The sequence below is a fragment of the Onychomys torridus genome, chromosome 22, assembly GCF_903995425.1.
Source record: "Onychomys torridus chromosome 22, mOncTor1.1, whole genome shotgun sequence".
Lineage (NCBI taxonomy): Eukaryota > Metazoa > Chordata > Mammalia > Rodentia > Cricetidae > Onychomys > Onychomys torridus.
Genome location: NC_050464.1, coordinates 9,398,493 through 9,422,889, shown reverse-complemented (window position 1 = coordinate 9,422,889; position 24,397 = coordinate 9,398,493). Strand labels below are relative to the sequence as shown.

The window sequence follows — 24,397 nt, the reverse complement described above, 5'->3', positions numbered from 1 at the left end:
GGAAAAGCCATGCATATGTATGTGCATATATATGTCTATAATATATACCTACACATACATCCTCAGTTTCAGGAAATAATCAGGGTCCTGAAACATATCCATGAGCAAAGGGAACTCCAGTCATGTGTTCGTTTATAAGTTTCTGTGTAGAAATGTTGTCTTATGTGGTTCTCATTCTCTGAACTAAGGGTCAATACTCAGTGTACCAGGCTTTTTCTTTTAGGCTACCAACTAGCACCCAGATCATGACATGGAGACTTATTATTAGATTTGAATGCTCAGCCTAGCTTAGGCTCATTTCTGGCTGCCTCTTTTATCTTAAATTAACCTGTTTCTCTTTATCTACCTTTTGTCTCGGGGATTTTTACTTTTTTTTTTCTTCTGTATATCTTACTTTCACAGTTCCTTCCATCTGCTGGCTGGCCCCAGGCAGCTCCCTCAATCTCCCTCTCTTCTTCTCTTGGTCCTCCCAAGTCTGGATTTCTCCTCCTATTTATTCTCTCTGCTCTGCAGCCCCGCCTATCCCTCTTCTGCTGAGCTATTGGCTGTTTGACTCTTTATTAGACCAATCAGGTGCCTTAGGCAGGCAAGGTACAACAAATGCAGCACATCTTTACATAGTTAAACAAATGCAGCATAAACCAATGCAGCACATCTTTACATAGTTAAACAAATGCAGCATAAACCAATGCAGCACATCTTTACATAGTTAAACAAATGCAGCATAAACAAATGCAGCACATCTTTACATAGTTAAACAAATGCAACATAAACAAATGCAGCACATCTTTACATAGTTAAACAAATGCAGCATAAACCAATGCAGCATATCTTTACATAGTTAAACAAACGCAGCATAAACAAATGCAGCACATCTTTACATAGCTAAACAAACGCAGCATAAACAAATGTAACACATCTTTGCCTAGTTAAAATAATATTCCACAACAACTCAGAGGCGTGGACTTAGCATCATCTTCCCTCCAAAGTCCGTAGGTGATGTTCCTAAAAGTTGCTTGAGGCTTGTAAGCCACACACACATCAGCTAAGTCTGGCTGCAGATGCATCACTGGGGGAAGCTCACCTTTGAACCAAAGCCAGCCTCTTCCACACCCTGCCCTCCCTACTGTCTGAATCAGAGCGTGCAGTCAATCTCTGCAAGTGAGGAAGACGCTGTGTATCTGGAGACAGTGTGGGAAGGGGATGGTCTCCAGGATGCAGCCTGGGAATCCTTCTCAGGCACTTCCCTCTCTCTCCCACTGTTCCCCTTGTGACTGTCACAGGCTTGGTGGTTTCTTGGACAGAGTCACTTATCAAGCTTAAACTCTAATTGCATGTGTCTGGGCTGAAAATTGGCCAGGATCACCGGTTAAACTCCTCCTAATTGTAAGCAATGCTCCTTCTGTGAGCTGCCAGAGCTGCCCTCCTCCTTATCACCACAGATCAGGCATGCTCAATTGCTTCTCCAAGCTCAGGCCCCTCTTCCCTGTGCTTCTGTGGCCATTCCAGGTGTGAGCAAGGTGGTGACCGTGGACGTGAAAGGGAACTGGCAGCGTTGGCTGAAGGTGCGGGACCTCACCAAGGGAGTGACCTACTTCTTCCGAGTCCAGGCGCGGACCATCGCCTACGGGCCAGAGCTCCAGGCCAATGTCACTGCGGGGCCAGCCGAAGGTGAGTGGGCCTGCACTGGTGACTGCAGCTGAGCACCATAGCTCTCACCTGCTTTGTGGGTTGGCCATTCAGGGACATTCTCAAACAAACATTTTGGGTCCAGCAGCCAGAAAAAAGCCTTGGAAGTTTCCAAAACACACTGTAAGCCAGGCATGGTGGTGCCCACCTGGAATCCCAGCACTCAGGAGGTGGAGGCATGAGGCTCAGGAGGTCAAAGCCATCCTCAGCTGCAGAGCTGGGGACAGCATGAGCTATAGGAGACCCTGTCTCAAAAATACAAACAAAAGCCCAAAGCAAAATGCACATGATATGATGTGTGGGTAGCCTCACTACATACACAGAAACAAGTTCTTAAATGTTATGCATACAGATTTGTTTTTCTGTATGCTTATGGAAACAAAAACCACCTTAAGAGAAAAGTAAATTCATTTTAACTAATTTTTTTAAAAACTAATTAAAAATAACTTTTTGTTTTTGTTTTTGTTTCTCAAGACAGGGTTTCTCTGTGTAGCTTTGCACCTTTCCTGGAACTCGCTTTGGAGACCAGGCTGGCCTCGAACTCACAGAAATCTGCCTGCCTCTGCCTCCCAAGTGCTGAGATTAAAGGCATGTGCCATCACTGCCCAGCTAAAAATAACTTTTAATATATACCATCTTTCAGTGCAGCCCAGTGAGTCCCAGGGATCCTCCTTTATCTGCCTCCTATGCTGGGATTGCAAGCACACAGCCAGCCCCAACTCATATTTTTTTTTAATTGTGTACATGTGTTTGTGTGTGTGTCATGTATGCGTGCACAGGTGTCTCCAAGCACAGTGTATGCCTGTAGATGCCAGGAGTCCTTGGTGGGTGTCTTTCTTGATCACTCTTTGAACTATTTTTGGAGACAAGGTCTCTCAATGAACCCCGTGCTCACTAATTGACCAGACTGGGTGGCCAGGGAGCTTCAAGAATGCACCTATGTCCACCACCACTCTTGTGTGCTGGGACTGCTGAGCTTTGACATGGGTGCTAGGGATCCAAACCCAGGGCCTCCTGCTTCTGCTGCAGAGACTCCACTGACCAGGCCATTTCTCCAGCCTAGCTAACCCCTTTTTCATTAAGTCATTTCTCACAAGTCAACTTCAGGGTTCACTGGAGGGTTTGAAGCTTTCTTCTTTGTGCCAACATACATCGGCATATGTGTGTGTACACAGCGTTCTAAGATTCACCAACATGTCTCTCAAATTCCTGTGTCCTACACGTGCATCATTCAAAACATGCACTTATCAAGATTGTAAAAACCAGAGCTAAACGTAAACACAAAAGAGACAAACACTTTGAGATCTTGCAGGCAGACAATGCTAACTGCTCTCAACATCTTCCCAAACATCTTGTAATTGCTCTTAGTCACAAAAGTGATGTAACTGGCCTTTCCAAATCATCCCCTCTGGGTCCTACATTCTCAGTGCACACTGACCTCTTCCTGCCTCATACCAAACCCACGCTGAAATGAGGGAAGGGAACCTGGACCAGAGTCAGACAGGGTGATGTGTGCCTGTATCCCAGCACTCAGAAGATGGGAAGGTCAAAAGGTTAAGGCTAACCTTGGCTGTGTACCAAAACCCTGCCTCAAAAAAACCCAATAAAACAAAAAAAAGCAAAAACAAAAAACAGTCTAGGGCTGGAGAGATTGCTCAGTGGTTGAGAACACTTGTTGCTCTTGCAGAGGTCCTACGTCCATTCCCAGTGACCATAAGGGTGACTCACAACCATCTGTAACTCCAATCTAAGACAGGGGTTCTCAACCTTCCTAATGCTGAGACCCTTAATACAGTTCCTCATGGTGTGGTGACCCCCAACCATGAAATTGTTTTTGTTGCGACTTCATCTGATATGCAGGATATCTGATATGTGACCAAAGGACTCATTGCAATTTTTGTTTGTTTGTTTGGCTTTTTCTTTTCCTATTCTTTGCTCTTTGGAGACCCACCACCCAATTCCCCCCCACAAAAAAGTACATAGAGGCTTATTCTTACTTATGAATGCCCAGCCTTAGCTTGGCTTATTTCTAGCCAGCTTTTCTTAGCTTAAATTATCCCATCTATCTTTTGCCTCTGGGCTTTTACCTTTCTCTATTCTATATGTCTTTCTTTACTTCCTTCTCCGTTGCTGGCTGTGTGGCTGTGTGGCTGTGTGGCTGTGTGACTGTGTGACTGTGTGGCTGAGTAGCTGTGTGGCTGTGTGACTATGTGACTGTGTGGCTGTGTGACTGTGTGGCTGAGTAGCTGTGTGGCTGTGTGGCTGTGTGGCTGTGTGACTGTGTGGCTGTGTGGCTGTGTGACTGTGTGGCTGTGTGGCTGTGTGACTGTGTGGCTGTGTGGCTGTGTGGCTGTGTGGCTGTGTGGCTGTGTGACTGTGTGGCTGTGTGGCTGTGTGGCTGTGTGGCTGTGTGGCTGTGTGACTGTGTGGCTGTGTGACTGTGTGGCTGAGTAGCTGTGTGGCTGTGTGACTATGTGACTATGTGGCTGTGTGACTGTGTGACTGTGTGGCTGTGTGACTGTGTGGCTGAGTAGCTGTGTGGCTGTGTGACTGTGTGACTGTGTGGCTGTGTGGCTGTGTGACTGTGTGACTGTGTGACTGTGTGGCTGTGTGACTGTGTGGCTGTGTGGCTGTGTGGCTGTGTGACTGTGTGGCTGTGTGGCTGTGTGGCTGTGTGACTGGCTGTGTGGCTGTGTGGCTGTGTGGCTGTGTGGCTGTGTGGCTGTGTGGCTGTGTGGCTGGCCTATGGTGTCTTCCTCTCTTTTTCCTTTTCTCCCTCCTCCTCCCTTCTTCTCCTTCAACTCATTTTCTGCCTACCAGCCCCACCTGTCCTCTCTCCTGCCTCACTACTGGCCATTCAGCTCTTTATTAGACCAATCAGGTGTTTTAGACAGGCAAAGCAACACAACTTTGCAGAATTAAACAAATATTTCATAGCATAAATGAATGTAACACATCTCAAAATAATATTCTACAACAGGTCACAACCCACAGGTTGAGAACTGCTGATCTAAGGAATCTAATGCCCTCTTCTGTCCTCTGCAGGCACCTGCACACACACACACACACACACACACACACACACACACACACACACTTAAATAAATAAAAATGTAAAAATCTTTAATACTTACACAGAGAAACCCTGTCTCTAAAAAGCAAAACAAAACAAAACAAAACAAAACAAAAAACAATTTTAATACAAATGAATTCAACACTTCTGTCCCAATGAGGGGCCACTAGTCCCCTCAAGGTTGATGTCCACTCAATCTGCTCTTTTTATCCCCCAGGGTCCCCAGGCTCTCCACGAAATGTCCTTGTCACCAAATCTGCCTCCGAGCTGACCCTGCAGTGGACAGAGGGACATGCTGGGGACACCCCCACTACAGGCTATGTCATAGAGGCCAGGCCATCAGGTAAGGCAGTGGGGCCGTGCGCTCCTGCCTGGACACACGGTCACACTGAGGGTTGTGGTCCGTGGGGTCTCTGGCTTCCTCTCCCTGCTTTCCCTCACAGGACTGAGGTGGGGGGAGTATGTGTGGGAGCCGATACTCATGTCTTGTTCCTTCTTAGTGCCTAGTAACCACAGCTGTGCTCTTAACCTCTCGGGCATTCAATTTCTGATGCCTTAGCCGCATGACGCTCAGGGAGATGATAATTGTCACTCTCAGAAAAGGGTAGATGAGAGGCGAAGGACACTCAAGACATTTCAGCTCATCAGGAAGACTGAGAAGTGTTTCAGGGCCTCCTCTCAGGGGTCTAATGCTGGCAGCCTGTGGAAGGAGCCTTGCTCACTTTGGATAATTGCAAATGTCCTTATTAATAGAGGAAATGGCACATCAAGTGCTGTACCTTCCAGGCTCCTGAAAACGAGGCCTGAGGTCCACTCCCGGGCCAGGAAGATGGCTTAGCGAGTAAGAAGGCTTGCCATACAAGCTTGGGGACCTGAGTTCAAATCCCTAGCACATCAGAAGCAAGATATGTCGATGTGTGCATGTGTACCTGTAACCCCAGTGCTGCAGGAGGTGGAGACAGGAGGATTGGTGGGGCTTGCTGGCTGCTAGCCTCACTGAAGACTCAGGGAGAGATCCCGTCTCAAGAGAATAGGGCGAGAGTGACAGAGCAGGACCCCCATGTCCTCCTCCGGCCTGGTGTGTGCATGCGGCGGCAAACAGTCCCATACTCTGTTCATACACCACACACATACACATTGACCTGCCCCTGCCCTACCTCCTTCCTTCTAACTTCTTTATGGCCTACTCACTTTTAAAAACATTATTTTATTTTTATTTGATGTGTATGGGTGTATTGCCTGCATGTGTGTCTGTAACCCATGTGCCTGATGCCTGAGGAGGTGAGAGCATTGGATCCCCTGGAACTGGAGTTACAAAGGATCGTGAGCCACCATGTGGTTGCTGGGAGTTGAACCCAAGTCCTCTGGAGGAGCAGCCAGTGTTCTTACCTCCAGAGCCATCCCTCCAGCCTTCTCTTGTCCACTTTTAGACAAGTATTAATTGCATATATTAGTGGGATTTTTTTTTTTTTGGTTTTTTTTTTTTTTTTTTTTTGGTTTTTTGAGACAGGGTTTCTCTGTGTAGCTTTGCGCCTTTCCTGGAACTCACTTGATAGCCCAGGCTGGCCTCAAACTCACAGAGATCCGCCTGCCTCTGCCTTCTGAGTGCTGGGATTAAAGGCATGTGCCACCACCGCCCAGCGGTTTTTTTTTGTTTTTTTTTTTTTGAGACAGTGTACATGTAACTCAGGTTGGCCTGGAACTCTCTGTGTAGCCAAGCGCGATCCTCCTGCTCTCACCTCCTGAGGGCTGGGATCACAGGTATGCATCATTCTGCCCAGTTTTAGGTGGTACTGGAGATGGAACCCAGTGCTTCTGGAATGCCACGTTAGTCCTCTCCCACCTAAGCCACACCCCAGGCTTCCAGTGGGGTATTTTCCTGGGAGCTACTGCCACATAGCTAGGACTAAATTACCTGACATGAAGAACTTGGGAAAACAAGATTTGTTTGGCTCATGTTTCAGAAGGTTCGGACTAGGGTCACTTGGCCCCACGCACTTGGCAGTACACAGTGGCAGGAGAGTGTGGTGGAGGGGAGCTGTTTACTTCATGGTAGACAGGAAGCAACCAGAGGGCCAGGAAGGGGCGGGAACAAGGACCCACCTGCAGTGGCCTACTTCCTCTAGCGAGGACCACCTCTGAACTAGCTCCCCCAGCTGGTGACCCAGCATTGAGCACACAAGCCTGTGGGAGGCAGTTCATATACCAACCATGATACCACGTGGTGTCAGGCACCGACCACACCCAAACCCAGCAATCCTTCACAACTACCGTTCCGCCTCCAAGTTGTGTTTCTTTGTGGGTTCCCACATTTGAGGCAGAGTGCAGATACTTATGTTTCTGTGTCTGGGTTATTTAACTTAACTCCCTCAACTCCATACAGTTTACTACAAGCCACAGAACATGGTTCTTCTTTATGACTAAGTAATACTCCATGGTGTATTTATACCACACTTCTTTTAACCATTCCTCCATGGACAGGCATCTAGGCTGACTCCCCATTCTAGACAGCAAAGCTATCTCTTGGACATGCTGGCCTTGTTTCCTTTGGCTGTATACCCAGCATTGAGACCGCGGATCATCCACAGTTTTGTTTTTTAGGTTTTTGAGGAGGCCTCCTCCTGTTCTCCATAGTGACAGACCTAATCGCCATTCCCACCTGCCGTGTGTGAAAGTTCCATTTGGTTTCGATAATGAAGGGTGGAGGTTATTGGGAAATGAGTTTCTGATGGTTTCAGTTGGGTATTACCACTGGGAGCTGGGTGGGGGTAAGGGGGGGGGGTGTCACCAGACGTGGAGAATGCTAAGCAGCTGCACGTGACCTTCAGAGAGTTGCAAAGCTCCCAAAGAGTGCCTGAGCGTGAACACAGGCGAAGCAGCAGGCACGCTTCAGGAAATGGCTTCTTTCCCAGTGCCCGGTGGGGCTGTGGTGTTAGGGGCCATTCGGTCTGGTGTTCAAGGAGGCTCTTAGACCAAGAGGGAAGAGCCCCAGCACCACACCCTGTGGCAGGCAGTTCTCGCTTCCCCTTCCATGTTACCGCGGGATGCTTATAAGTTAGAAGTGCCTTCTGGAAGCATCTAAGGAGAAATAGACCGGGGAAGTGGGCTGGGAGGTTGCCTAGTGGGTAGAGCACTGGCTGCACAAATGTGAGGACCAGAGTTTGAAGCCTCTGGACAAAGGTTCTCAACCTGTGGGCCCTCGACCCCTTTTGGGGGTTCAAATGACTCTTTCAAAGGGGTGACTCATGACGGTAACAAAATTGTAATTATGAAGTAGCAACAAAATAATTTTATAGCTGGGGGTCACCACACCACGAGGAACTATATTAAAGGGTCTCAGCATTAGGGAGGTTGGGAACCACTGTGTTAGAGCATGCCTAAACACTGGACACAGCAGAACATCCTGCAACTTGATGCTCCCACAGCAAGCTGGGAGCTGGAGACCGGAAAGCTTGTGAGCCTGCCAGCTAGCTGCTGGTGTAGCATCAGCCAATGAGACCCTGCTTCAGATGCAGTGAGAGATGAAAACCAGCACCTGAGGTCATCTTCTGACCTGCATACATGTGCCTCAGCATGCACATGCCCACAGTGCTACCTATGCGTGTTTGCATGGACACGCCTATGTGCACACACACACACACACACACACACACACACACACACACACACAAAACAAACACCCTTTGCAAGCTTCTTCCTGGATGGAGGAGGGCAGTGGGAAAATTTTGTAAGATACGAAATTGTCAAAGAATGAAACACACAAAGGCAAGGAGGGAAGGAAGGAGAAACAGAGGATGGGAGGGAGGGAGGAAGAAAAGCACCGGAAGGAATGGAGGAAGGAAGGTAGGAGGGAGGGTGGGAGAGACAGAGGAAGGGAGGGAGGGACAGAGGAAGAGATAAAGGAAGGAAGGAAGGAAGGAAGGAAGGAAGGAAGCAAGGAAGGAAGGAAAGAAGGAAGGAAGCAAAGAAGGAAGCAAGGAAGGAAGGGAGGAAGGAAGGAAGGAAAATTCTTTGGCTCCAGCTTGCTGGAGTGAGACCTCTAGCTGATATATGAGGAGCAAGGTGCTGGCCAGCTCTAAGACAGGTTCTAAAGACAGTGAAGGTTCCGAGGCCTCCTGTGGTCATTTTGTCCCTTCCATGGCCCCGAGGACGGCCAACCAGCTTTCTATAGTGACTCTATGTTCAGAGTGGGCTTTGGCTGCTGTCTTGCCACCAACACTGAAAGACAATTGCCACCCATGTCCCCTTGTGGATCTCGCTAACTGACCATGGTAGGCTGCTGGACCAGGGTTTTTCATTGAAAACACACACACACACACACACACACACACACACACACACCGTGATGCCCTGTCCCCTCTACAACACAGGCCAGCCACAGCTCACAGCGGCATGCAAGCTTTTATAGATTGTCAATATTTAAACACCTTGCTGGGACCCAGGGGCCTCTGGATCTCAGCTGTCATCTATTTCAGGCCTCATTACACAAACCATTAAACACTATATCTTCTCATTTTCTCCACTGAAGCTCCCTGGCAAGGCCTTCTCCGGGCGGAGCCCTGGTTTATGCAGAGTTGTGCCCGCCTGGCATCTAGGGGGACAGAGACACTTAGCGGTAGGGGTCCCATGGCCCAAATGGTCTCTTCAGCCTGATGTGTCCCTGTCCAGCCACATCCCTGCCTGCCCTCCTGAAGACAAACCCACCAACACTGTGTCCCCGTCTGTCCCCATCCCTGTCTTCACCCTTGAAGGTTTTGCTGAAGAGCTCATGACTGCTCTACCCAGCGGTCGCTAATGGCATAGCATCGGGATAGCATAGGATCTATTATTCCAGAGAGGGTGGTCCCTGAGGACAGAGCCATCAAGCTCTACCAGGACGGCTGACCAGCTGGATCATTTCTCTAAATTGTGAACCAGCCTCCCCTGGAATCCTGTCGCAAAAAAAGGCGCCCAGAAAGCAGCTATTTGGTGGGCAGACTCGAATGATTTATTTACGCAAATTATTCCAAGGCATTTTGCTGTGTAGCTCTTGGAGCCTAATTTACATATTTACACAATACACTGGAATGGCACTAAAGGCGCTATAAATATACTTTCCTCTCCAAAGCAGCCATGAAATATATATTTAGGACGCACCCAAGGCAGGCAGACATTGTATTACCGTTTTCACAGATGATCCCTTAGCCTGGAGGAGAGGCTGGGCCTCTCTAGCCTCCCTCCTGGGTGCACCCCAAGTCTTTCCCATGCATGGTGTTCATTGTCAGTTCTTGGCAAGGCGAGTGTGAACTCAACCAGGAAGAAAACCAATATTTCCAAGCTGGGCATGGTTGTGCAGAGTTGTCTTCTCAGCATTCCAGAGGATGAGGCAGGAGGATGGTCCATTCTAGGCAAGCCCAGGCTATATGGAGAGACCCTGTTTCAAAAACAAACTAGTACAGAGCTGGAGAGATGGCTCAATTGATACAGTGCTTGCCATACAAGCCTGAGGACCTGAGTTTGATTCCTGGAACCTATACCCAATAAAAACAGACATGATGATGCATGTTTGTAATCCTGGTGCTGGGGAGGCAGAGACAGGCAGATCCCGGAGGCTCTCTGGATAGTCAACTGAATCAGCAAGCCATGGGCCATTGAGAAACTCTGCCTCAAAAACCAAGGGGACAATACCTGAGGAATGACTCCTGAGGTTTTCCTCTGGCCTACACATGCACACGCATAATTAATTAATTAATTAATGTTCTTTGAAGGTTTGAGATCTAAGGACACCCCCATGTCAGCAGGTATAGCATGTAGACTTTAGCCAGGACCATGCCTCACACCACGCCCCCCCCCCCAAATGCCTGGGTGTCCTCCTTTCTTGGGTCAGTCTCCTTCACTGGCCATCCCTGCCATGAGAAATGCACCAAGTGCTGTCTGCTACCCTGGCCAAGGACCAGACAAAAGGCATTTTTATTAGCAGCTGTATTTAGCCTGTTGTCTAAGCCTTACCTCCTAGCTTGACCATTTATACAGAGAGAAACGGCAGTGCTTAAGAAATAAATGACTGCCAGGCGTCTACTCACTCAGCGCTGCAGGCTGGTGGTCAGGCCATTGGCTTTGTGAGTTAGTGGAACCCGCAGTCTCGGTGGTGGTGAGTGACAGTTTCATTCAGCATGGAGACCCTGTTTAATTGGCCGTGAAATCAAACTTTTGTATTGGCATGCCGTCTGCCCTGGTACCTGCGGCGCTTATGCCTGAGCATTGGAGGGATACATCCAGCGAAGTCCCCTTGGTCATGCTGCATTGGGCTCTCTCTTGGTTCAGAAAAGACGGGATAGCATATGGGAACAAATACATCCCTTCAACTGGGGCTGGGGAGATGCCGGCATTGAGAGAAAAAAGCTGACTCATTCCGTCCTTGAGAAACAAGCATAGCCTTTGATAGCAGATGTGTTTGTACTAGAAGAGACTTCTGTTTTTAGGGTCTCCATTCAATCTTCCTTCAGATAAACAACACAATGGAGGAGGAGATTCACAGAGTCTGTCTTCTCTAAGGAACGCCCGTGCAGAGAGTAAACTCCGCAGTTCCACTCCTCTTGTGGGAGGATAGGTGTGCAGTGACTGTGACGCTTCTGTAGGAATGTTTGCAGCATCCATGTCTTGGTGCTTCCCTGCTTTCTTGAGATCTTGAGGCAGGCTTTCTCTGACAGTGTGCTAAGAAACAAGATTGATAATCCAGGAATTGGTTCTCCGCGATCAGTCATGGGGGAGTCAATCAAGAAGGATTATTCAGGGGTCAGTCATCTGAGGACCAGTCATGCAGGGGTCAATCACCTAGGGTATCAGTCAACACCCAGTTAGTCATTCAGGGGTCAGTCACCAGGAACCGAAAGTCACACATAACTGTTATCTTGTGACATTATCAGAGGATCAGGCAACTGGGGATTGGGCAGGAGGAGATCGATCAGACATGTGCCAATCACCCAGGGATCAGCTAAGAGACCCATTACCAGCAGAACCATCACCCAGAAACCAGTCACTGGGGGACTGATCCATCACCCAGGAGATGAATCAGTCACTTGGGAGACCAGTGAGTCAACCAGGAGACAAGCCAGTCACCCAGAGGACCAGTCACCCACGAATTCACCCAGGATCAACCAATAGAGACCTGGCCTTGTGTGGGAAGTGTGGTGACTGTTCTCTTCTAGCCATGTCCCAGCTTTCTCATGGTGATGACAAGTGGGTCACCTGCACTAAATGCCCAGGGTTTTCCTGTGGCAAACACAGGCCTGGTGTCCTCTCCTGTTCCAATTGAGTTGGAAGTCCAGGCACTGGGGATCTTCCCGATACAAAGAAAATCAGTTGCACAAATCTCATTATTGTTAATAGTTCTGTAATGTTATTTTTCTCACAAATTTGTGGAGGTATTTTCTCCATCACTGATTTATTGAGATATTTAGCAGCATAATAAAAATGAGAAAAACAACCCACAGTTGGGAAACAGTGGCCGCTCTCACAGCTGCCAAGATTTTTTTGTCACCCCCACCACCACCACTGGTGATCACCATGTAAATATTGGTGTGGATAAATAGCCCAGTGAATTATAATCTGATATGCTAATTTTAGAAGGCAGAATTAAACAAAATAAAAAGTGCAAACATTTTCTTCTGTTAATTCAGAAGGAAATCATCTTGGCATGACACCACCACCACCACCCCCATTTTTGAGTGTAAGTGGATTGCTGAATAAATCGCTCAGTGTTGAGATCCTATATCAATATTTTAAAATGTTTTTATAAAAAATGCACAGAGCTCCTGGAGCTATGGCAGAGCTCTTAAAGTAAAATGTGGTCTTTAGGAGACGATAGAAGCAGAGGAAATCGTGTTTGTCCCCGGCAACAGGAGAATATTAAGTAAACATGAATGCAGAGAACTCGCCACAAAGGTGTTCAGACCTCAGATGCAATGGAAATCCTCCAGGCTCAGATGTTGTCATCGAACTTTGGTGGGTGTGAACAACACCCAGTTTGCAAGTCTGTATGTCTATGTTTAGACTCTCATAGCATAACATTATCTTTTTAGTGCATTCAACATTTAGGGCCTTGGAGCTAAGCATGAAGTAAGATAGGGGTAGCTGTTATCTATGGAAAGTCTGGTGGAATTGGGGCCTGAGAGAGGCCATGGGAAGCAAAGATGGCTGCCTGGAGGGGTAAATAGATGGGTAGGTAGATGAGAGAGTGAATTATTGGTGGGTGATTAGGTTGGTGTGCAGAGAGATTGGTGGGTGGGTAGATGAATGAGTGGATAAGTGAGTGGACAGGTAGGTGGATGGATGAATGGATGGAGGAGTGGATAAGTGAGTGGACAGGTAGGTAGGTGGGTGGGTAGATGAATAGATGGATAAGTGAGTGGGTGAGTGAATGAGTGCATAAATGGGTAGATGAATGGGTGAGGTGGTAAGTAAGTGCATATATGAGTGAATGGATGGATACATAAATGGAAGGGTAAGTAGTTGAGTGAATAGGTAGATGATGAATGAGTCGATGAATGAGGTCTGTAGGTGGACTGATAGATGGATAGGTGAGTGAGTACACAAATAGGTAAGTGGATGAATGGGGAGATGGATGGATGGGTGAGTCAGTGAAGAGGTGGATAGATGAGGGAGTGGGTATGGAGGGGTAGATGAATGGGTTGGCAGTTAAGTGAATGGGTAGGTGATAAATGGATGGGTGGGTGGGTTGTGGGGGATGGATGAATATATATGGTTAGGTTGATGGGTAGGTGGGTAGATAGATAAGAACCAATGTTTAATGAATTCTTTAAAAATTCAAGAGCCCTGGGGTATAAACAGTGAAGAAAACTGAGCACATGCTCTGGAAGCTGTGGGTAGAACAGCTGTCCCTCCCTGGAATGGGGGGGTGGGGGGCCAGGGGAGGAGAGGGACACACATATTCTCACTTTCCCTCTCCTCCCAGCCCCCCCCCCATCCTAGACTGTACATAGCCTAGGAGACTCCTGTTCCCTGAGGTGCAGAGGAGCATCCCCCCAAAGAGTGGGCCCTGAATATTTGTAGGTGAACAAGGAAACGTCAGAGGGGTCCCAGCACTCTGCAGACTGGGTGTATTAAAGGCACTATCACTCCAGACTGTTCTTAGGCAAAATTCATGTAAAAAATGTCAACCAGGGCTGGAGAGGTGGCTCAGTGGTTAAGATCACTTGCTGTTCTTACAGAGGACCTGAGTTTGATTCCCAGCATCTATTTCAGGTGGCTCACAACCTCCTGTAACTCCAGCCCCAGGAGATCCAGTGCCCTCTTCTGGATGCCAAAGGCACCTGCACATACAGGACACACATTCACGGAAACACTTACAGACACATGTGAATAAAAACAAATCTTTTAAAAATACGTAAACCACACTGACCTCCATTCTGTGCACATAAGCCTTGTTATTTTAGGTAGGGGGAGGGACCACCTATGCCCCAGTTTGCTGTGGTGACACTGCCACCCCTGGCGGCTCTCCTGATGAACAACAGCTAAATGATGTGAGTATGTAGGGGTAAATCACTGGGCTCGAGCCTCTGCTGGTGCCGTTAAAACCATCAGCATGGCCTGATTCATTAATCTGTGACTATCGGGGCTTCGCCAGGGCAAAGTCTCAACCCTGAGCAAACACAGACTCGCACACCGGCAGTCTCCTCCTGTTTACCATTGGGCTAATCCCTCCGAGTGCATCTTCTGCGCAGGAGATGTGGCGAGGTTTTGTTTCCCATCGCTCCTGGGCCATAAAAATAGGGAGTACGTGCACATGTATATTCAGAGGGCTTTTCCTCCGCAGATGGCCTGTGTTTTCAAGTCCCGCATACCTCTGCCTGTAAGAGGAAATTGAACCTGGGAAGGATTTCTACATTATAGGAACAATTTAGGCTCTGCACCCACCTTTTAATAACAGCCCCCTGGGGGAATTTGTATTTTATTTGCAATCACTCATGTTGCACTGACTGAGTGTGAAACAGGATGCTAAGCACTTTATAAATAAAAACACTGAATCCTCAAGGCAGGCCTACACTGTACATACCAATGTTATCACCAGAGAAGGCCCAGAGAGGTTGAGTTCTCTGCCTAAGGTCACACAGCCAATGACAGAGCCAAGCTCTGCACTAAGGCTGTGTAGTTACAGACAGTTTGTTCAGCCACATTGCTTTGGGTTTGCAGTTTGTTGTTGTTGTTATTGTTGAAACATGGCCTTGTGTATCCCAGGCTGGCCTAGAACGAACTTGTTATGAAGCCAAGGGTGACTGCTGATTGTCCTGCCTCCACCATGTAAGTGCATGGCCCACCATGTGAGGCCCCATGACCAACTTCCCTGGCTATATTGCCTCCACTCTGTTGGTTGTGCTTTGGAATCACCTTTTTCTTTTTTTTCTACATAAGACATATTCTGGCTTTGATCTTACTCACGTTTTTCCTAAATACCAAAATTTACATAAATTTAGTATTTACCTACTGTGGAAAACTATGAAAGTCACCACTTTAGTGTGTGTGTGTGTGTGTGTGTGTGTGTGTGTGTGTGTGTGTGTGTGTGTGTGTGTGTGTCCGTGTCCCTGTGGAAGCCAGAGATCAACCTTGTATACCATTCTTCAGTCACCATCCATAGGGTCTCTCTCTAGCCTGGAGCTCACTCATTAGGCTGGGCTGACTGGCCACAGAGCACTGAGGATGCTCCTGCCTGCCTCCCCAGTTCTGTGACTACAAGTATGTGCCTCCGTGCCCAACTGGGAATCGAACTCAGATCTCCATACTTATACAGCAAGCTGTTCACCCCTGAGCCATCTCCCCAGCCACACTTAAACTGTATGAAGCCCAGTAGCTTTGAGTAACCTCATGGTGCTGTATATGCCTCACCACCATCCACCTTTCATCCTGGAAATGCAGACTCTGGCACCACTCCCTGGAACCCAGCATTCTACGCTATGGCTTCAGTGCTTGAACAACCCTGAGGACCTTAGCTAAACAAAATTGTGCAGTATGTGGCCTTTTGTGACTAGTTGACTTCACTGGGCATCTTGTCCTCAGCACCCATGCATAGTGTCAGAATCCCTCCATTTTGAAAGTGGAATAATATTCCATTGTGTGCACATGCAGTGTTTTGTTTAGCCCTTTGTCTGTCCAAGGGTCACTTGGGTAGTTTCTTCCTTCTGGTACTGTGAATATTACTGAGAATGTGGATTTGCATATATCCAGAATACAGAAATCTTAAAAATTAAAAAAGCATATTGGTAGCACTAGAGCATTGACTAAAAATGTCAGGCTGGGGCATAGCTCACCATTGTATCACTAACAATCCACGGAGTCTACCTAATGACCAAAGGAATTTATTTGGGGGTTAACTACAAGACAGAATAAAGGAATTTGCTACAGGATCCTGGAGGGTGATCCAGAAACTACCCAAGTGACCCATGGACAGACAAAGGGCTAAATAAAACACTGCATGTGCACACAATGGAATATTACATGGTCCAACGCTGTTTGTTCTCTGGCAAGCTCTGCCCTAGTCTGTCCCAGCATCCAAAACCACGAGGTAGCAAAGAGAGCTGCATACATGCATCTCAGGTCTTAAGGGTCCCCCAGCAGCCATGCCATGTACCTCAAGGTCATAGACAAATATAACAGTTACTTGCTACCTCACTAGGGGCGATGCTTCAGGACATGGCTTAAACAGCTCCCATTACAGAATCCCTCCATTTTAAAAGTGGAGTAGTATTCCATTGTGTGCACATGCAGCATTTTGTTTAGCCCTTTGTCTGTCCATGGGTCACTTGGGTAGTTTCTACCTTCTGGCACTGTATAAATATTACTGAGAACATAGATTTGCAAGCATCTGTCCAGAATACAAAATCTTAAATTAAAAAAAAAATTTTTAAATAAAGCATACTGGTAGCACCAGATCATGGACTAAAAATGTCAGGCTCTGGCACCTTAGCTCAGCAGTAGAGCACCTGCCTAGAAAGCTTCAGTGAGGGTCTGGGAGAGTGGCTCAGCCATGAAAGCATGGCTAGGTTTGATCCCTAGCAGTTGTGGGATACGAGTAAAACACTCACTCTGCATTTAGGGCAGGCTTGACACTGCGGGTGCTCAAGACACTCGGCACTGGTAAGATATTTTCATTGGGGAAGTGGCCTTCAAGGCAGAAACCAGGGTCTAAATTCCAGCAGAGAACATGGAGCTCTAACATTGTTGCCCCCAACCATGTGCCGGGCCTGCATTTTCCACATAATCCAACACTCTGCTCTGAAGGCGATGAAGCCCAACATAGATGGATTATAGCCGTTCCAGGAGCACAGATGTCCGTTCTGTCCACAATGCATGGAGAACGCCACATACCACCACAGGGATGGGAGCAGTGAGACAGGAAGCCATGGCTCAAACTGTCCCCTTAACCAGCTGGCTAGCTTTGGTTCCAGTCAGAATAGGGTTGGAACCCGTAATGAGTGCGGGCCAGCTAGTGACCAGCTAGTGTCCAGGTGGAGCTGTCTGTGGGTCAAGAATGGGATCAAAAGGGTCAGCGATGGGGTGTATAGCGCAGGACAGTCAGGGGAAGCAGCGAGCCAGAAGGGAGCCAGTGTCCCTAAGGTGACATCAAGTGGGAAACCAGGGGGGACCTAGAACCCACTGAGAATATGATAAGAAGGAGAGAGAGAAGAGAATGCCACTCCTGAATGGTGAGAAGCCTGATGATCCGATTTGGGTGCCAGAACTCACATGGTGGATGGAAAATTAAGTCCCACAAGTTGTCTCTTGACCTCCACAAGTACACTGTGACACATCCATACCCCCAGAAAAAATAAAGGTAATAACAAATAAATAAATCATCGTGCCCAGCTCGTTCTTCTGAGATATTTGTTGATGTGGTCCGCTCCAGCCCCTGAGGCTGGCATCAGATGCCCTGTCCCAGGCCAGCGCTGCAGGTGGGCAGCCAGGTGCCTAGGGCCCATCTCCAGAAGAGCTGCCCTGACCGCTGCTCCATCTCTGATCCCTCTTGCAGATGAAGGCTTATGGGACATGTTTGCGAAGGACATTCCCCGGAGCGCTACATCATACACCGTGGGCCTGGACAAACTGCGGCAGGGGGTGACCTATGAGTTCCGGGTGGTGGCTGTGAACAAGGCAGGCTTTGGGGAACCCAGCCGCCCTTCCACAGCGGTGTCAGGTAAACCCGTGAGGGAACTTGGGGGGTACATCAAGTGGAAGTGCCCATCACATGTGAGGGGGGGAGCTGAGAGGCTGGCCTGGCCTCCAGCTGGGTGGAGGAGCTGCTGCAGATTGCATTGGGGGGCACAGTGTAGACCCTCTGCATTATGCAACTCCTCCCTGGGACTGCCTTCTTTAAGCAGAATCCCAGAGCAGAGCCAAGGGCACTCTACAGACAAGGTAGGATCTCCACGCCACATCAAAAACCCAGGTATGGTGACAGGCACTTGCTGTCTCAGCTCTGCATAGGTAGAGGGAGGATCCCTGGGGCCTGATCTGTGAGCTCCAGGGCCACGAGGGACCCTGTATAAAAGGTGATGGGTGCTATTCCTGATGATGACACCTATGGTTCGCCTCTGGCCTATGCACACACACACACACACACACACACACACACACACACACACACACACACAGAGGATATAAAACCCTGCTTGATCTGTGAAGAACTGGTATGAAGCGACTTCATGCCCATGTGTCCTTGAACCCCACACAGCAGAGAGCAGGTGGAATGCAGCCCTTATTTCTTCCACAGGGCATCATCCACAAACACTTCTGAGATCACACAGCATCCAAGCCAGCCATGGCTGCCATCTGGACCACAGTCAACTCATGACATCCTTCAGAAATACTAGCCACCTTCACACACTGGCTTCACATCAAGACCCTCCCTCTGGGATAAGAGCTCCCCATAGGACAGCTGAGGCCTCTCTCCCCTGCCAAGAGGCAGAGCTGGCTGGCACTGCTGGGGGCCCAGCCCGAGAGTCACGGGGCTTCTACATGGGATATCAAATGCACAGCGAGATACCCCACTTACATCCTTCGGATTCAAAACACTGTCATCGCCTGAGAAGCCCTGTGGTGTAGCATTATCCAAAGCCAATTTCCCCTTTATTCCCAGCATGCACTTATTCCTCATCCAGCCAGTGAGATACTTTATGTGAAGGTGGAAGTAATTTCTGGAGATTTGGGCAGCTGGAAGCAGACCTTCAGCTTTGCCTGTAAGAGGCTCATCATTCAGGGCCCTTGGTGCCACTTAACCAGCTCCCCCACAGGGACACCCCTGAAAGGCAAGAGTAGGGCCCTACAGGCCCAGCACCTGTAGAGAAGACATTTTCCCATTTTCCTCTCTTAGTGAACAGAATAGAACAGACAGGAAGGAGGAAGTGGACTTTTTGCCCGAGCAGTTTTTACATGAAACATTTTTGAATAGATGTCTCAAAAGCAGGTTCGCATTCAGAGCCCACAGTTCAGCTGAGTTTTGCTAGGGACATAAACTAACAACACAGCCCCGGACTTCAGAGGCTCCTGGCCCAATGGAGGAGGCCAACAGTGGGCTCTGAGACCAGCAGTATCTATCAAATCCAGAGATCTGGAGGCCTCAGCCATTGCCTTGTGTGGCACCAAAGGGAGCCAGTGGAGGAGGTGGGTGGGGGCGGGGGCATGGTATTTCCATCTGGGGAGATTTCTCTAGTGAGTGTTAAAGAATGTGAGTGAGGGGATGGGTAGCATAGTAGAGAAAGGTCAAGATGGTTAGGACCGGGTTGCCATGGTGAGATCAACAAGTGTAATGAAGCAAAGCACACAGCTAGCATCCCAGAGAGGGGAAGCAGGGTCCCACTTTAAGTCAGTGTTTCTAAGGAGGTGGGGTTAGGAGGGGCATGGCAGCGGTTCTTGGGATAAGGTCAGGAGTAGGAGAGGGGTCTGGTGTGTGTCTGTCCTGTCCTGTTTCTCTTCCTGCCGCCATGACACAGTACCCCAACAAAAGCAACTTGTTCCGTGTCCCAGCTCAAGGGTACAATGCATCATGATATGGGAGTCATGGAGGCAAGAGCCTCAGGCAGCCATTCACATCAAAGAGCAAGGAACGCACACTCAGCTCCCTTTCTTTATTTATAGCGTCTTAGTCAGTGTTTCTATTGCTGTGAAGAGACGCCATGACCACGGCAACTCTTATAAAGGAAAACATTCAATTGAGGCTGGCTTACAGTTCAGAGGTTTAGTCCATTATCATCATGGCTGGAAGTATGGCGGCACACAGGCAGACATGGTGCTGGAGAGGTGGCTGAGAGTTCTACAGCTGGATCCGCAGGCAGCAGGAAGAGACATTGAGACACGGGGCCTGGCTTGAGCCTCAAAGCCCACCCCCAGTGACACGCTTCCTCCAACAAAGCCACACCTACTCTACAAGGCCACACCCCCAGTAATGCCATTCTCTGTGGGCCTATGGGGGCCATTTTTATTCAAACCACCACATATATCCGAGAACCCCAGCCAAGGAATGGTGGCACCCACAGTGCCCTCTTCCATTAACCTGACCAACCTGATAACCCCTTACAGTGCCCAGAGACTTGGCTTCAGGGTGAGCCAAGTTGAAAGTTAAAGGTAACCATGACAGACACCCCAAGCTTGACTCCATAGAGAAAGCAGAAAAATTCCTAAGGGTGGATTCCCAAACCTGCTATGGAGCTTGTGGAATTTCCAGAAGAGCCCCTCCTGGAGAGCTCTTTCTCTTCCCTGCTGCTAGATTCCAGGGAAAGGGCTGTACGGAGCTGATGTTGAGCCTCATCCTATATGGTCTTTTCCACAGCACAAGCTGAAGTCCCCTTCTATGAGGAGTGGTGGTTCCTGCTAGTGATGGCACTCTCCAGCCTCCTCCTCGTCCTCCTGGTGGTCTTCGCACTGGTCCTGCATGGGCAAAGCAAGAAGTACAAGAACTGTGGCACAGGTGTGACATCTGCCTGTCTCGCGTGGTGACCCAGCATTTGGACATGAGGGCTGACATTTGGTTTCTCTGCTGGATCTGCTAGGGTCTCTTTTAACCGTGCTTAAATATTAGGGAAACAAGTGCCTTGGTGGGAGAGCACCTGCCTAGAATCCCCCAGTGAGGGGCTGGGGTGTGGCTCAGTGGTAGAGCCCCTGCCTAGAATCCCCCAGTGAGGGGCTGGGGTGGGGCTCAGTGGTAGAGCCCCTGCCTAGAATCCCCAGTGAGGGGCTGGGTGTGGCTCAGTGGTAGAGCCCCTGCCTAGAATCCCCAGTGAGGGGCTGGGTGTGGCTCAGTGGTAGAGCCCCTGCCTAGAATCCCCCAGTGAGGGGCTGGGGTGTGGCTCAGTGGTAGAGCCCCTGCCTAGAATCCCCAGTGAGGGGCTGGGTGTGGCTCAGTGGTAGAGCCCCTGCCTAGAATCCCCAGTGAGGGGCTGGGTGTGGCTCAGTGGTAGAGCCCCTGCCTAGAATCCCCCAATGAGGGGCTGGGGTGTGGTTCAGTGGTAGAGCCCCTGCCTAGAATCCCCCAGTGAGGGGCTGGGGTGTGGCTCAGTGGTAGAGCCCCTGCCTAGAATCCCCAGTGAGGGGCTGGGTGTGGCTCAGTGGTAGAGCCCCTGCCTAGAATCCCCAGTGAGGGGCTGGGTGTGGCTCAGTGGTAGAGCCCCTGCCTAGAATCCCCCAATGAGGGGCTGGGGTGTGGTTCAGTGGTAGAGCCCCTGCCTAGAATCCCCCAGTGAGGGGCTGGGGTGTGGCTCAGTGGTAGAGTGCTCTCCTAGCATGCCAGAGTCCCCTAAACTCCAGGCCTGGTGACAGTTTCTGACCCCTTATATTAGCCATGTGTCTTAGTCATGGTGTTGGACTTGCTAGGTTCTCTGAATCTTCCTTCCCATAGCCCATTGCTCTTATGCGCTCACATGTTTTAAACAGGACTAGAAAGGATGAGTGTTAAACAAGGAAAGTCTCATCCCAACCCCTCTGCTGCAGGGAGAAGCTGGGACCCACCTCAAGTGTTCCATCACACTGAGTGTGACCGAAATTTCCTATGGTAGGGCCTTTCTCACGTGCTTGAGCCTGGACTTCCTTTTCCATCCCCTCCTCCAGCTCTGACCTCTCTGAAGGCCAGTTCCCTCATGCTCAGCACTGAGCCAGCGCTCCATCAGCGTGTGTGTGCTGTTGGACTGATCACCGTCCTTAGAGAACGGAACATGTAGGTGGGACATGAAGCCAGCGGCCGGAACGCTCATGTGGTGTGGCTTCTTAGACATGGAGGTCAGGAGAAGGCCAAGTGGAAGCATGTGACTCGAAGGCAATGCTGTGGTTGCATCTTGGGGGAGAGGAGCAGAGAGGGATGGTGTGAGAGTCAGCCTTATGGATGCTGCGTGGACCTCCACACCTGCACAGAAGGGATAGCTACACGAGATGAGAACACACACACACTGATGCTCTTTATTGTCCTCAATTTTGAAAAGCCTCATAATGACCAGTAAGACCATTTCTCAGCATAACTAGGAAACAGCTTTACACCTGTGGTCTTCCACCCCCACCCCCGAATCCCCCCACCTTGCAGCGGTTCTCAAAGCTATGGCTGAGCCAAAGAGTACAACAGGGGCTGCGAGATAACTCAGTTGGTAAAGGACTGTCTGTAATGATGACCAGAGTTAGATCCCCAGCCTCACATTGAAAGAGCTGGGCCTGGTGCTATATGCTAGTACTCCCAGAGCTGGAGGGGTGGGGGATGGGTGGGTCACTGGGGCTCTCTGACCTAGCTTGATCGGTAAGCCCCGTGGCCCAGTGAGAGACCCTGCCTCAAAAAAGATAGTTGATTCCTGGGGAATGGTACCCCAGTCAGGCTGACCTCTGGCCTCCATACATACGAGCACATGTATGTACACACACACACACACACACACACACACACACACACCACGCACACACTACAACTACCAGGCTACTTAGACCTACCTTCCACTGTCAGTCTGTCTTTACTTTCTAGAAAGGTCTGTCCCTGACTGGAATCTGTTGATCTGACAATGAAGATCACGGCCACGCTGGTCCCCCGGGGTAAAAGTAGCACTCCAGGGGTCCCTCCAGGCCTCAGCAGCCCCCGAGGGGCTAATGAGATGGAGCACCTAAATCGCCTAGACATTAGCAATCCATCCCTGCAAGGAAAGAGTTTATTCTTTTTCTTTTCTGTATAAATTCACTTCTAACAAGTGTTCGTAAATCAGATTTTATTCCCCTGGGATTTGCAGTGTATGAATGGCATGTCATTTTAGTGAGTTAATGCAGTTACAGAAGAGCATAAAGTCTCTCTCTCCTCTTCCATCTGGAAAACAGACCAGAAAAGACGCAGCAGACCTGCAGCTTCCAATACCCAGGCTCCCCCTAGGGTATTAATTTAACATCATAATTGAAGCCTGAAGGTGGGGCTTGTCTCCCCAAGGTGACTTGTGGGGAGAGGTGGGGGGGCTTGAACCTTTTCATGTCCTTAGTTGTTGCCTAGCAGGAGCCTGATGGCCCCTCTCATTTTGTCCTCACCAGCCCAACACCCATCAAGTCACATCCCTGAGCAGAGGCAAACCTAACATCCACCTACCACACTGGTTCTATGGGCTTTTAAGTCTCAGCATCCAGCCACATGGAAGGTGCAGGGTGCCCATTGCAGGGAATCCTCTCAGGGTGAACACATACTTTACCATGACTTCGGGGACAGGGTGACACCCTCCTAGGGTTAGTAGGGGAGTGGGGAACATACCAGATAAAATCCTCATCTTCAAAGAATCTCTCAGCCAACATTGGAAGGTAGAAGACAAGAGTCTGAGCACCAAGTAAATGTTCTAGTGCGAACTTCCAGGGCGGGGACTGGGGAGATGGCTCAGTGTGGAAGAGTGCTTACTGTACAAACATAAAGATCTGAGTTCAAATCCCCAACATCTATGTAAAATCTAGGGCATGGCAGTACCCGTGTCTAGAACCCCAGTGCTATGTGGGAGTTAACCTAATCTAGAAAACTTTCCACAGACATGACCAGACGTTTATCTCTTGGGTGATTCTGAATTCCAATATATTGTCAAGCAAGATTGATCATCACATAGGGCTAGAGAGATGACTCAGCAGGTAATGGTACCTGCTGCCAAGCCTGAAGACCTGAGTTCAATTCCCAGGACCTGACTCAACTCCTGAAAGTTGTCCTCTGACCTCCACACAGGTGTTGTAGCATGCACACCCACAGAAACACACCAGAAAGGTAAGGTAGGTAGGTAGGTAGGTAGGTAGGTAGATAGATAGATAGATAGATAGATAGATAGATAGATAGATAGATAGAATTTTTAAAGTTTAAACCCTCACAGTTACACATTTGTAGATTAATTTAAAAGCCAGTGGTTAATGCAAAGACACATGCAGCCACCGCCACCATCCATCTGGGACATCTTTGTCACTTAAAGGAAACCCTTTCTTTACATATCTTACCCATACAAGCATGCTTTTTACTTTCAATTTTGTTACATGGGTTGTGAGTTTTTTAATTATGTGAGTTGTGAAACATCTGACTTCCCTGACTTTTAATAAGGGTATGCATTGTGAGCGTATTTTCATAAAATATTGGCAAGGATACTGGCATTTTGGCATCAGGCAAGATAAACA

The 24,397-nt window shown here is 48.9% G+C and overlaps 1 protein-coding gene across 1 annotated transcript in view; it reads left to right on the top strand.

Annotated features, from left to right (window-relative positions):
- Sdk1 (sidekick cell adhesion molecule 1) overlaps positions 1-24,397 on the top strand; it is a 960,116-nt gene that overhangs the window by 920,098 nt on the left and 15,621 nt on the right. Inside the window, exons 39-42 of the mRNA XM_036172523.1 lie at positions 1,510-1,671; positions 4,980-5,105; positions 17,784-17,948; positions 20,580-20,717. Coding sequence (XP_036028416.1) covers positions 1,510-1,671; positions 4,980-5,105; positions 17,784-17,948; positions 20,580-20,717 — 591 coding nt within the window. The remainder of the gene's footprint in view (positions 1-1,509; positions 1,672-4,979; positions 5,106-17,783; positions 17,949-20,579; positions 20,718-24,397) is intronic.